General features: G+C 47.1%; 1 protein-coding gene across 1 annotated transcript in view; it reads left to right on the forward strand.

The window, feature by feature from the left end:
- The window catches only part of Mgat4a (alpha-1,3-mannosyl-glycoprotein 4-beta-N-acetylglucosaminyltransferase A), a 94,292-nt gene that overhangs the window by 78,326 nt on the left and 1,246 nt on the right, over positions 1-14,720 (forward strand). The window contains exons 8-14 of the mRNA XM_051152772.1: positions 2,553-2,667; positions 4,018-4,148; positions 5,064-5,171; positions 5,251-5,444; positions 9,222-9,300; positions 10,410-10,476; positions 14,487-14,599. Coding sequence (XP_051008729.1) covers positions 2,553-2,667; positions 4,018-4,148; positions 5,064-5,171; positions 5,251-5,444; positions 9,222-9,300; positions 10,410-10,476; positions 14,487-14,599 — 807 coding nt within the window. The remainder of the gene's footprint in view (positions 1-2,552; positions 2,668-4,017; positions 4,149-5,063; positions 5,172-5,250; positions 5,445-9,221; positions 9,301-10,409; positions 10,477-14,486; positions 14,600-14,720) is intronic.

The following is a 14,720-nucleotide window of genomic DNA, read 5'->3' on the forward strand; positions in this document are numbered from 1 at the left end:
TCTAATGAGGAAGAAGGTACGAGTTGGGGAACCATGCCCAGGGGAAGTGACCTGGCTGTTGCATGCTCTGATTTTAAAGCCTTACCTCTGTGGGTGAAAGAGGGTGGAGTTTTGCCATTCACTGTTTCGCTAGTGTCTTAAATCTTTAACAGTTACAGGATCGCACGCACGCACACACACGCGCACGCACACGCACACGCACACACACACACCCTCTCAAAACCAGTTTTGTTGTCACAATATAACATCAACAGCTTTGAATGCCAGCGAATGGAAATTGTGGTTTTAGTCATTGCTTGGAGTAACAGTATTCTTGGACCATTACCTTTTGTTGAGTTCATTGTCATCTGTCTGCAGAGTATTAGTAGGGAAAACAGCTTCAAAAGCCTTCCGATGGAGGCCTGGAGTGTTTGTAGAGCAAAGGGATCACCCCTGGGAAATCCAAGGAAACCAGGGCTAACGACAGGGAGTCGAAGGATCTTATCTCTTACGCCATAAGTGTTTCCTGGGCTGTGATGTCATGGCTGAAAGCTTCTAAAGGATGCCTGTGGGCAGCAGGTAGTCCAGTGGAGAGCGCTGGTCAGTCTGCATGCCACCCTGTATTGAAGTCCCAGCATTGGAAAAACACTGGGTACTTAAAAAAGAGAGTAGATTGAGGTCAACTGCATCATCAAGGGCTTATGCAGAAAGAAGGAAAGAAAAGGAAGGAAGAAAAAGAAAGGAAAGAAAGAAAGAAAGAGAAAATACCAAACATCCTAGTGCTATCCCTGTGGCTTGTGAGGAGATTTACAGTGACAGTGTCATACCATTCCCCCCCCCCCTCTTTCCCTCCCTCCCTCGCCCCTCCCTCTTTCTGGTTTTTTGAGACAGGATTTCTCTGTGTAATAACTCTGGCTGTCCTGGAACTCGTTCTGTAGGCCAGGCTGGCCTCGAACTCACAGCGATCCGCCTGCCTCTGCCTCCGAGTGCTGGGATTAAAGGCGTGCGCCACCGCGCCCGGCATCACACCATTTCTTTAGGGCTGTGTTGCCAAACATCAGGTTATGTCCTCTTTGTAGACGACCCAAAGCTTTGGCGCCTCTCGCAGCCTTTTCCCTCATTCAATGACATTTAACCTCCAGATTTCCACTCCAGTGCCACATTTTTGTGATGATTTCCTGTCTCGGTGTTCCCAAAGTGCTTTGCATATCTTAGGGATGATGCAGGCCAGCACAGTGGCCTGGGACGCCGCTTGGTGTGGGCTGTGCACACACTCCTCTCTTACAGCAATGCACGGGACAGCCTGAGGCTCTTAGCTGCACGTACTTGCACACAGACTAACTCCTTTCCTAGTGTGGTACCCACATACGTGTTAGCAACATAGGGTCCCAACCTGCTTTGAGCTGTATACCCCAACCCCCCAGGGACAATGAAGTGAGTTTCTTCTCCCCTTCAACAGATTCTGTTCATCCGTACTCTGAATGGAAAGGTCAGTCTGGCCTCAGCTGTTTTGAGAGTGCATATACAGTAATGCAAAACTGTGTCCCTAAGTAAATTTTTAGGGAGAATCCTCTATGTACTCGCTTATGTCTGCACATAATTGGGCATGCACGTGATTACAATTAGACACAGTATGGGTCAGGACGTGCTGAGTAGAGAAATGGCTGTACACCTTAATCTGTCGATGAAAACAGAGCTGCCCTTGCTGCTCCCCTGTAGCAATCAAACCCCTCCTTTTCTTGTACCCCATAAAGGCAGCCGGAGGCTGTAACTGGGGCCCTTGAGTATCTTCGCTCTTGTGGCCACTGTCATTCTTGACAGTGCATTGCTGACCAATGCTGTCACTTAGCTTTGAATAAAGTTCCTTTCATACTTTGTTTTTTTAAAAAGGTGGGGGCTCTAATGCAAGTGCCTTGGAGCGTGAAGGTCGCCTGCAGGGACACTGCAGGTGCTTTTGGTCCCATCTTGTGCTTCTCACTCTATCACACCCCACATGGTGGCTCATAACTCCCTGTCACTCCACTTCTAGGGGAGCCAGTGTCCCTTCTCACACATGTGATGCACTTAAACTCACGCAGAGACACATATGTACACATAAAAAAAGTGAGTAAACATTTTAAAATATAAAGGGCATTTCTAGGGTTGTAGCTCAGTGGTGGAGCCCTTACCCAGCTTGAGCTGGGCGCTGCTTTGTATGTGTGTGTGTGTGTGTGTGTGTGTGTGTGTGTGTGTGTGTGTGTCTCGGGAGACAGAGACAGAATTTTACGTAGGAGTCTGAATCAGTACAGAAGGTGTCAATAGACACATACCCAGTTTCCATGTTGTTTCTCTCAGCCAGGTGGAAGGTAGATGAGGGAAGGTGCTGTTGACCTCTGACCTCTGACCTCTGACCTAGGTACTTAACCCACAGAGTATATCTCTTGTTTTGACAACATCCATTTTTATATTTTAATTGGTTTTAGCCATAGTTTTCTTGATTTTCGTGAGTATATGCTTAGATTTTTCCTCATTTACCTCTTTTTTCTCCCTCTTTTTTGACTTATTTAATGTGATTGTCCAATTTTCTTTTCTAGCTTGAAGATGATATTATTGTCAAACAGAACTATTTTAATACCATAAAAAATTTTGCTCTTCAACTTTCTTCTGAAGAATGGATGATTCTGGAGTTTTCCCAGCTTGGCTTCATTGGTAAGAAATGTGATTTATCTACTTTATAAAACAGCAAAGTCTCAGAATTTTAAACTAGTTTCTTTTTCTTTTTCTTTTTTTTATTTGCCCAACAAAGTTACCTTTTCCCAGGGAAATTGTTGACAAGATTAGACTCATGCAAATGACCCTGACTTCTGAAGTGTCTCGTGTCTTCTAGAGAGCCACATTGGTGACTGTCACGGTCCTGGGGACATGTCTGATTTCTTCTCTGACACCTCCCGTTCCTTTGTGCTTACAACACTGGGCCTCGTCCCAGAACCGTGGCACCGGTGGGGTTCTTAGTGGGGGGCTGTAGCATGCAGCTGTAGTGATTCTTTTTGGTTCATTTGTTTCTTTCATGGACTGTTTAGGGCGCTTTGCAGGAGCAGTGTTTCTAAAATAGTCAATGAACAAGAACACATTGGAAGCTGAATGAATGGAGAAGACTTAGAGGGTTTTGAAATAGCCCCTTAGCCAGGGGTGGTGCTGCACATCTGGGATGCTGTGATGCCTGCCTTTGAGACAGACGCTGAGACGGAAGGAGCTCAAGTCCAAGGCCAGGCTGCTCAGTGCAGTGAGACCCTGACTTAAAAATACAAGGAGAGCAGGTAGCTTAGTGGTAGATCTCTTGCCTAGCCTGTGTGAGACCTCGGGTTCAACCCAAACCCCAAATACTACAGGCTTAGTCTCAGGCCTTGTTTGTCATTTAACTCAAATATTCAGAATAAAAAATGAGGAAAGTTTCAGTGACAACAAAATTAGTAAGTCTTCCCCCACCACCCCACACCCCACCCCACCCTTCTGCTGCTGCTCTTGTACCTGTTCTTCCTCCTCCTTTTGTATATATTGATTTAGGTCCCTGCTCCCTCCCTCCTTCCCTCCCCTCCCTCCCTCCTTCCCTCCCCTCCTTCCCTCCCTCCTTCCCTCCCCTCCCTCCCTCCTTCCCTCCCCTCTCTCCCTCCCTCCCTCCCACCTTCCCTCCCCTCCCTCCCTGCCTCCCCTCCCTTCCTTCTCTTGCTTGAATTTAGGGCCACCCACATGCTAGGCAAGTTCCATACCACTGAGCTACATAAATACATACGTACATATGTACATACATTCATACATATATTCCCAGCCCCACACACTGTTTTTGCGAAACATATATCTCTCAAATTTCTTTATTTACGGGAGCAGTCTTACTGACATGTGGGGGTGGGGGAGGGATTTGACTTGCCTTCTGAATCCTTTGAGCAGTTTGTGTGTTAGCCTTTGTGAAGCCTCAACATGTTTAGCTCACAGAGATCCCTTCTGCAGGCATCTCAAAGATGGATTCTCTGAGACAGCTGTTGACTGGGAATGTCTTTTCAGGAAAAATGTTTCAGTCGCCAGACCTCACCCTGGTGGTGGAGTTCGTCCTCATGTTCTATAAGGAGAAGCCCATCGACTGGCTCCTGGACCACATTCTTTGGGTGAAGGTCTGCAACCCTGAAAAGGATGCCGTAAGTCAGTTCTCCACGGGGCCTGGGGACACTTCCTTTTGTTTTCAGACAGGGTCTCCCTGTGTAGCCCCAAGCTGGCCTAGACTTGAAGATCCTCCTGCCTCAGTTGCCTGAGTCCCGGGATCACAGGCTTGTGTCACGTGACTAGCCTGGAGGCTGCTTCCCTGGGCTTTGTTTGTGACAGTAACTTTGAGTGAAGCAGATCTTTTTTTTTTTTTTTTTTTTTTAATTTATTCTTGTTACATCTCTTGGTAAGGAGTTAAATAAGGCCGTGGCAGGGAAACTGTCTCCGCTGCTCTTCACGGGCCTGGCTTCATTCTGAGGCCAGTTCAAAGTTCTAATGTTAGAAAGGGGTATGTCTGTATGTGTGTGTGTGTGTGTGTGTGTGTGTGTGTGTGTGTGCGTGCGCGTGCACGTGCGCGTGTCATAGTGGTAGAGTGCTTTAAACAGCATGCATGAAGGTCCTTTGGTTCAATCACCAGTCATGACAATGTATGTGCATGCATATATGATGCATTTTTTTAAAGGTTTTGGTTGCAAGATAGCGTTTCTCTGTGTAGCCTTCGCTGTCTTAGAACTCTCTTTTTAGATCAGGCTGGCCTTGAACTCGCCTAGATCCACCAGCCCCTGCCTCCAGAGTGCTGGGATTACAGGCTCCCCTGTATGGCTGAGACTCTCTGGTGGGGCCCTGAAGCTTTGTAGTGCTGTTACTATTGGCTGTCATCAGACCCAGCTTTCGGGAAGTGCATTTTCTTCCTGTTTTGTCAGTTGCCCCCCAACCCCCAGTTCTTTTGGTATAGTATCAGACCTCATTACACCTAAATAGCAGTGTTGCCAGATGCCAACTCACATGACCCTTTGTCGGACTCGCACTACCTTATTGGGTAATAAAATCAGATTCTTTCAAATGTCTAGAAACATTGTGACAGACAGAAGGCAAATCTACGAATCCGCTTCCGCCCGTCCCTCTTCCAGCACGTGGGTCTGCACTCATCACTGTCGGGGAAAATTCAGAAACTCACGGTGGGTGATTTAACAGAGTGTTTCCTAGCCATACAGGTTGCTATTTAGCGTACATAATGGCGCATGTCTGTCCTCCCAGGATAAAGATTACATGAAACCATTGGTTCTGAAGATCCATGTGAACCCGCCCGCAGAGGTATCCACCTCCCTGAAGGTGTACCAAGGCCACACGCTGGAGAAGACCTACATGGGCGAAGACTTCTTCTGGGCCATCACACCCACAGCTGGAGACTACATCTTGTTTAAATTCGACAAACCGGTCAATGTAGAAAGGTCAGTGGCCATGGGATTACATTTTGTGCTAGAATTCAGTCCTTCTGCTTGTTCATGGTAAAATGTGCTTTGTACGCAGTCGGTTGAGGAGATAGCAAGTCACAGTAGTTTTGGCTATAAAGTAATTTCATACGGCCAAGCATAAAAAACCACTCGTGTCTTCAGGCATATGCTCTATTTTAATGTTCTGAGTACATTATTTTGTAAAATGTTATATTTATGTGCGGAGGCCAGAGAAGAGCACATGTGGAGGCCAGAGAAGAGCATGTGTGGGTTGGTGCTCTCCTTCCGCCTTGTGGCTGCTGGGCTTTGGACTCGGGTCCTGGGCTTGGCAGCAGGTGTCTTTATCTGCTGAGTCATCTTGCTGGCTTCATGTTTGATAGATTCTGTATTTCTAGACTTAGGGCTAGTCTTTAATTTTTTTTCCTGTTACTTTCATTTAAATGTCTTCTTGAAATCTCAGCTATTTTACTTGTCTCTCTCTTAGATTAAACACACAGGGAGAGCCGGTTATCAGCCCAGTGATTGGTTGAAATGGTAGAGGTTCATGGTGCGGGGCATTTTTAACATCCCATGGGAATTTGCAACCCTTTCAGGTTTTGTGGGACCAACACCCATTTTATAAAATTTAGGACTGTTTCCGTCTGTGTTTTTTTAAAAACTAATATTCATGATCCCTTGAGTTCTACCCCTTTTTACGAAAGTGTCAGTGGCACACTTACTGTACTGGCGCTCATGTCCTGAGGCATATCTAGGGATGCCCGCTGACTGTGTGCGCTGTTCTTGCATCCTCCTAGGATGTTGACACAGACCCCATCAGCGGGGCTGGAATTTTGGTGTGACTTACTATTATTTTTATTTTGTGGGCACACATATAAGTAGAGGCCAGAGATGGACCTCAGGTGTTTTCTTGCTCAGTCTCTGCCTGTTTTGTTTTGTTTTGGTGGGAGGAGGATCTTTCACTTTCCTAGACGTCACTGGTTTGACTAGGCTGACATTTTTAGTGTAGGTTCAGGGCTTGAACTCAGGTCCTGTGCTTTACATAACAAGATTTTTACCAACTGAGCCATCTTGGAAGCCCCAGTTGTCTTTTGTCAGATGTACTTTCTCGGACAGTTGCTGTGGTGATGTGTTTTCTTTAGCTGGTTAGAATTATGGCTCACGTTGGCACTCAGAGCAGTCACAAAGCTCTAGGCTGCACTGTGTACTACTGGTGTGTAAGCATTCTGTATATTGTCAAATCTGTATGCTGGCATTTTGTAATGTTGTGGGCATATCCATAGGACATGTTAGTGTGCAATTTTCACCTTTTGCATTTTATTTGGTTTGGAATCAAGTAGTTTGGTCAGATGAGTTAGGAAGAGTTTCTTCTGTTCTATGGTGGAGATGATGTGCAGTCTGTTTTGACCTTTTTAATCTGCTCTCTAGGATTCTCCAGTGCAGTTGAGAGATCTGGTCTTAAAGATTTCTTTTGGAGATTTTAAAGCTATACGTTTAGTTTCCTTTACTGTTGAAGGGTCACATCCTTGACGTTCCAGTCCCTGTAGTTCTTCACCCCACCCTCTTCCTCTCTCCTTCCCAGACCCCAGTAGCAGGGCCCTCTGGTCCTCTGTTACAGCACACACATACGGGTGTGGGCATGCATGCACCCCTCTCTAGTCCTTGGGTTCGGTTCAGTTTGTAGTTTATTTTCTCTTTAGCTTAGGTCATTTTTATATTGCCCTGCCTTCAAACCCACTGACTCCTCTGTATAGCATGTGTTTTAAGTATACAGAACCTTAAAAGTATGTAGAGGGCCTAGAGAGATGGCTCAGAGGGTAAGAGCACTGGCTGTTCTTCCAAAGGTCCTGAGTTCAGTTCCCAGCAACCACATGGTGGCTCACGACCATCTATAATAAGATCTGGAGCCGGGCGTGGTGGCGCACGCCTTTAATCCCAGCACTTGGGAGGCAAAGGCAGATGGATCACTGTGAGTTCGAGGCCAGCCTGGTCTACAAAGGGAGTCCAGGACAGCCAAGGCTACACAGAGAAACCCTGTCTCAAAAAAAAAAAAAAAAAAAAAAAAAAAAAAAAAAGATCTTGGTGCCCTCTTCTGGAGTGCAAATGAACATGCAGGCAGAACACTGTATACATAATAAATAAATAAATCTTTTTTGAAAAAGCATGTAAAGTAGAAAAATGCTAGCACAGACCAACACTGACTGTGTCAGCTCCTATGTCCTAGGAATTGTGAGCACTTGGCCGTGGGTACAGTCCACATTTGTCCCCCGGTACTCTGCCATAGCATTTTAAGGATGACCCAGCACCCTGTGGTTACTCTGTACTGTGATGCTGTCTAGGTGGCTTTGAATCTGCCCCCGTAAGTGATTACCTGGTCTGCATCTCTGAATTGGCTTACCTCAGCAGCCACCACCCTCATCGTCACTGTGGCTTCTGTCACTTTGATATACTCAGCTGAGGTAGAGGAATGGACAGTGCTTCTGTGAGCCAGCGCTCCTGGCGATGGTTCCCTTCTCTGTGGAGCCGGTAGCATGCACCTCAGGCCCCAGCTACCTGGGAGGACTGCTGGAGACCAGCCGTTCAGTGTCGGCATGGCCAACAGCAAGATCCTCTCCCAAGATGGGCAGCCGGGCTGGAGAGGTGACCCAGTGGGTAGAAGACACAGTTCTCAGGCCTTATCACACGGCCTACATCTGTCCTTAATTCCAGCTCCAGTGGGGGGCGGGCAATGATGCCCTATGGCCTTTGTGGGCTCTGAGTGTATACGCACACACACACACACACACACACACACACACACACACACACACACACACTTAAAAAGAAAACATAATATCCTTAAAACAACGGGAATAGTATTTCTCATCTGAAAATGCTAGGAAAACCTCTTCTGCATAGTTTAAAAATCAAATTTCTGCCACAGGAGAGGTTTTTCCACAAGTACCCACTGGAAGCAAGTTATCACTTGTAATAAAAATAAAAACAAAATCCTGGCTGAGGACTTTTCCATGTGCAGAGTGCCTTTTGCCTGCTCTTGTGAACTTCGGCTAGTGTGCGAGGAGGGCAAAGGTATATGCGGTAGCAGACACTCGTGCAGCTAAAGGGGCCTCTGACTCAAGGGAGCCAGAGTGTGAGCCGTGGTCTCCTCTGACTCCTGAGCCTACACTTTTAGCCAGTTGATGTGACTAAACCAACAGGCTTATTTTTTGTTTTGTTTGTTTGTTGAGGCAGGATCTTACTGTGTAGTCCTGCCTCACCTGGAACTCACTATGTAGACCAGCCCAGCTATCGTGAGGCGTACTTTCTGTGTCCTGTCTGGGGACTGACCTCAGGACTTTGCATATGATAGAGACGTGTCCTCCCACTGTGTCAGACTCAAAGCCCTGAAGCTCGGCCTTCAGCTTGGCATGACCCATGGCTGTCCTCCTGAAAACTTTGTGACACAGATCCTGCACTGTGATGAAGGCACTACATTTGTGATTGTTGTGGGAAATGTGGCAACTGGGTCAGCCTGTTGTCACTTCTGTCTCTGTTGAGTGTTAAGCAGCAAGCACTCTGGCTTCCTACAGGAATGCCACACAGCCTGGTGCCTCGTCCCTGACGGTTAACTTTCCCCGCTACTGCACTTTGCAGTCAGCTGGGTGGTTGCAGTTCTGGTACGGCCAGCCTGTGCCTTCAGAAAGCCTTCCAAGAGCTCACTCTGGGGAGAGGATGTGTTCCTGAGTCTTCTACACTCTGGTCTGACTCTGGTTTTCATTCTTTGGCGTGTGTTTTCAGTTATTTGTTCCACAGCGGCAATCAAGAACACCCAGGGGACATCCTGCTCAACACCACTGTGGATGTCCTGCCTCTTAAGGTATGGCTGCGCTGCGGCTGATGTTCTCCGTCCATTCCTGTTGCTGTGGTAAAATGCCCGGACACAGAGCAGTTTAGGGGAGAGAGCAGGGCTTATTTTGGCTTACAAATCCAGACTGTAGGCCATCGCTGCGTGAACTCAAGACAGGAACATTAAATATCAAGTTACATCAAATCCACAGTCCAGCGGAGAGAAATGAATGCATGCATGATCTCACGCATGTTTGCTTGTACTCCAGCTCAGTTTTTACACTCATATGTGGCTCAGGACCCCTGGCCTAGGGAATGTTTCTGCCCCCAGTGGGCTGGCTCTTTCCAAGTCAATTGATTAAGATAGCTTCCTATAGATATGTTCACAGGCGAACCAGTGTAGACAGCCCCTCACTGAGGCTCTCCTCCCAGGTGATCTGTAGTTATAGCAGGTTGACAACTGTCACAGTGTCTGCTTAGAGGTTGTTATAAATAGACGAACAAAAATTCTTATGAGGTGTTGGACTTTTTTTTTTTTTTTTTTTGGTTTTTTGAGACAAGGTTTCTCTGTGTAGCCTTGGCCATCCTGGACTCACTTTGTAGACCAGGCTGGCCTCGAACTCACAGCGATCCGCCTGCCTCTGCCTCCCGAGTGCTGGGATTAAAGGCGTGCGCCACCACCGCCCGGCGAGGTGTTGGACTTTAATGCTTGGTGGTAATACATTTTTAAAATATTGAATACCTGATATTAATTTACCCATTTGTTTTATCTATAGTCTTCATTTTGCAATCTACTGGAAAACAGTTGTTTATATTAGGAAACGGGTTCACCTTTCACCACATGTTACTGTGTGTATTTTGAGTCCCACAGCGTCAGGTGGACATCTGAGGGCCTGATAAGAATTATGCAAAGCGAATTCACTGCTCTTGGGAATGCTGAGATTCTGTTAACATACAGTCTTTTCATTTTCTGACCATCGAAAGCATGTTGAAGTAACTTTGCTGACAGCTTTCCAGAATTCCCCACTGAGAAGCTGGTTTTCTTCACAGCCTTGCCACAAGTGCAGCCTTCTCTACAAAGTCAGGTTTGTTTTAACAGGCGTGATTACTTACACAGTTGTTGCTTTTATTCTGTTTTAGAGCGACAGTTTGGAAATCAGCAAAGAAACCAAAGACAAACGATTAGAAGACGGCTATTTCAGAATAGGTAATGCCCAAAGTCGTTTCAAGTTCCTGTCCAGCATTAAGCCGCTAGACAGTGACAGTCGCAGCGTGCTCCACCTGTCCCCTGCATGCCCTTGAGCTGACGGGGCTCCTGTTCTTGACAGAGTTTCAGATCTTGGGGTATGGTCCCTGTCTTGCTGGCTCTCTCTGTCACCTGTATCTCCCTTGCTGCCTCTTTCCGTCCATCTCTTCCTGGATGGTCTTTACTATTTTTTGCGTCTTCATCCAGCTTTCTCATGCCAGTCTACCTAGGGCTCAGGCCCTCTCTCCCGGGTGTGCCCTCGGTGTTGTGGTGCTCGCTGGCCAACGCTGGTGCCTGGGGAGATGGAGGGTCTTAGGGATGGTACATGGGATCAGAGTTCAGCTAGACATTTCATGGGGAAAGCCAGGGAAAGAGATGGGTCCTGAACAGCCTGTAGGAGGGGCGCCAGGATTGAATTTTGTCAAACTGAGTGTCTACTTCTGTCCAAAAGCCTTGGGCAGTTAGTGGACCCCTGCTGAGCGTGGTTTGGGCTAGAAAAGAAATAGTAGGTTTATTTCAGAGGGTTAAAGTTCTAAGGAAGCAGAAGAAAGGGCCTTCAGTAGAGAACTGAGACCCTTGGGGAAGGACTGCTGGCCAGTTTGCGGGGGGTGGGGGGGTCATCTCCACAGGACCTATGAAGTCCCTTCTGGTCCCCTAGTCTGGGATTTTAATTGTGACCAAATGCAGTGGGGTCACATATTGGTGAGTACAAAGCTGAGACAGGAGAATGGAGACAGATTCTGCCCCCGCCCCTTTTTTGGTTTCTCAAGATAGGGGTTCTCTATATAGCCCTGGCTGTCCTGAAACTCACGCTGTAGATCAGGCTAGCTTCAAACCCAGAGCTCCACCAGAATCTGCCTCCCGAGTGCTGAGGTGTGTGCCACCAACCCCCAGCGTGGTGCTCTCTTGTAATAAAGGAAGTGCGGGGTTTTATTTACTGAGCTGGCATAAATTCGGGCTTGGATAGGGCCTTCCTCAGCATGCTCATTTTAGGGGTACTCTTTGAGCATGCTCAGTTTAGGGTTATGGAGCATATTCCAAAGAAATTAACATGACGGACGGGAATGCCCTTGGCATGCTCAGCTTGCCTCTTAAGTTTACCTGAGTGCCCCTGAAGGTCCGGCCTTGTCTGTGGCTAGCAGCTTCTCTTTGGCATTTCCTCCCCCATCGTTTCATAGTGAGCTATTGGGCTGAGTTCTGTAGGAAAGAAAGAAAAAAAAAAAAGGAAACTAGAAAAGGAAAACTAGAAAAGAAGAAACCTATTATTTGAAGAAGGTCCGCAGCTGAGACTGCACTATGGCAGTAGGTGTTAGAGGCATGAAACACTACTGTTGACGTTATTGATGATGACAGACATTTGCAGGGAGTTCCAATGACAGTGAAAACTTTTATTTTTTCTGAGACAGGGTTTCTCTGTGTAGCCTTGGCTGTCCTGGACTCACTGTGTAGACCAGGCTGGCCTCGAACTCACAGAGATCTGCCTGTCTGCCTCCCAAGTGCTGGGATTATAGGTGTGCGCCACTACACCCAGCTGGGAACTCTTATTTAAGTGGAATGTTGTCCAAGAATAAGGAATTGCATTCATCTTCCCAGCACGTATGTGGTCTTGTTCCAGAACACAGAACACACATTAATGAATATTGAGATTTATCCATAAAAATGAGGCTTCTTTTTTTGTTTTGTTTTTGTTTTTGTCTATCTTCCTCGCTTGTCCTTGTGGCCTACAAAGAATGCCTTTCATTGAAAAGTTGCCTCCTAACCACTGGCTTGGAGAACTTTGCCCCAGAAATTTCTATTTCTTCTTCTTCTCCTCCTCCTCCTCCTCCTCCTTGTCCTCCTCCTCCTCTTCCTCCCCCCCCCCCATTTTATTTTAAGAAGAACATTATCTTTACAGTAAGAAAAGATGGACAGGGGACACATTGCCATCTGTGGAAAGCTTGCTTCTTCCTGTAGCAGACCTTTCCTGCTTTTTTTTTTTCTTTAGTGTGTATTCACAGCAGAAACGATGCATCTCGTCTTTAATTTCATATATTTGTATTTATTTGTGCGCACGCACATGCACCAGAGTGAGTGTGTGTGGAGATCATCAGAGGAAACCTTGCAAAAGTGAACTCCCGGGCTTGACCTCTGTTTATCAAGCTGAGTGGGAAGTGCCCTCATCTCCGTGTCACCCCACTGGCCCGACAGCAGCATTCATTATGTCACACCAGCCCAGGTTTCCCGCCAGTGTAGAGGGCTCTCTTCTCCCCAGCGTCCAGCCCAGAACTGATCATTTTCTTGGTGATAGCCATTTTGACGAGGGTGAGATAGACTCTCAGTGTTATGCAAAGTTTTTTCTTCTAAAAGTTTGTCTCCTTTCATATGTCTCTTTTGCGTGTGTATGAGTGTTTGCTTTCATGTATGTATATGCACCACGTGTGTACTTGGTGCCCATGAAGTCAGTAGAGGGCATCAGATCCCCTGGGGCTGGAATCATGCATGGCTATGCTACCCTGTGGGTACGGGAACAGAACCCAGAAACTCAGCAAGAACAAGAAGTGCTCTTAACAACCAAGCCATCGCTCAGGCGCCCTGGTGGTTTTGATTTATGTTGTCCTGGTGGCTAAGGAATATTGAATTGAATGTTTTTCTATGGATCTATTGTACTTCCTTTGTTCAACTTACTTGCCAATAATTGGATTATTTGGCTTTTGGTGATTTGGGTTTTTTTTTTTTTTTTTTTTTTTTTATGTTGTTTTGATTTTGGATAACAATAACCTGTCAAATGAATTCGCTTCTCATTTTTATCGGAGTTGTATATGGGAGTTGTATAGAGCAGGCAACACATCTAAATTTCTTTTCAATGGAGCCTTGGAAAGCTACACATGGACAGAGCCCCTGCCGAGGCCATCCCCGAGGTCTGAAGCAGTGAAGTCTTTATGACTGCTAACATTCGAGGTCTCCGACCGCCTGTGTTACAGATGCATTTGATTAGGTTTGAGTGGAGTGTGGACTTGCTGCCGTCCTGTAGGTCATATACTGTTGATGTAAGAGCAAATGCATCTTCGCCATGCCTCATGGGTTTACAGTGGGTGAGGTGAACCCCACCATGCCTCGTGGGTTTACAGTGGGTGAGGTGAACCCCACCATGCCTCGTGGGTTTACAGTGGGTGAGGTGAACCCCACCATGCCTCGTGGGTTTACAGTGGGTGAGGTGAACCCCACCATGCCTCGTGGGTTTACAGTGGGTGAGGTGAACCCCACCATGCCTCGTGGGTTTACAGTGGGTGAGGTGAACCCCACCATGCCTCGTGGGTTTACAGTGGGTGAGGTGAACCCCACCATGCCTCGTGGGTTTACAGTGGGTGAGGTGAACCCCACCATGCCTCGTGGGTTTACAGTGGGTGAGGTGAACCCCACCATGCCTCGTGGGTTTACAGTGGGTGAGGTGAACCCCACCATGCCTCGTGGGTTTACAGTGGTGAGGTGAACCCCACCATGCCTCGTGGGTTTACAGTGGGTGAGGTGAACCCCACCATGCCTCGTGGGTTTACAGTGGGTGAGGTGAACCCCACCATGCCTCGTGGGTTTACAGTGGGTGAGGTGAACCCCACCATGCCTCGTGGGTTTACAGTGGGTGAGGTGAACCCCACCATGCCTCGTGGGTTTACAGTGGGTGAGGTGAACTCCACCATGCCTCGTGGGTTTACAGTGGGTGAGGTGAACCCCACCATGCCTCGTAGGTTTACAGTGGGCAAAGTGAACCCCACATGCTTTGTGCTTTGACAGCGGGCAAAGCAAACCCCTGTTTTAGACAGGTTCTGCTAAGGTCTTGACCTGCACATCAGTTTATGAACTTAGACAACTGAATGAAAACAGACTGAGGGAGAGCCGTGCATTTCCTGGCTGTCGACTGGAAATACTTAGCCTTTGGTAGCTAGCACGTTATGGTCACAGTTCTTTAACAGCAAAAAACCCTTTCTGTTTTGAAGGAAAATTTGAGTACGGTGTCGCAGAGGGAATGGTGGACCCTGCTCTAAACCCCATTTCAGCCTTTCGACTTTCTGTTATTCAGAACTCTGCCGTTTGGGCCATTCTTAATGAGGTAAGCGTGTATTCGGTCAGTGAAGCCACCTAGCTGTTTGCGTTTTTATTGCCTTTCGACTTTGCAAATGAAGACTTCTGGGAGTTGCAGATTTCACTCCTTTATCAAATCTTTCATTATT

The sequence above is a fragment of the Acomys russatus genome, chromosome 11 (genome assembly GCF_903995435.1).
Source record: "Acomys russatus chromosome 11, mAcoRus1.1, whole genome shotgun sequence".
NCBI classification, from domain to species: domain Eukaryota; kingdom Metazoa; phylum Chordata; class Mammalia; order Rodentia; family Muridae; genus Acomys; species Acomys russatus.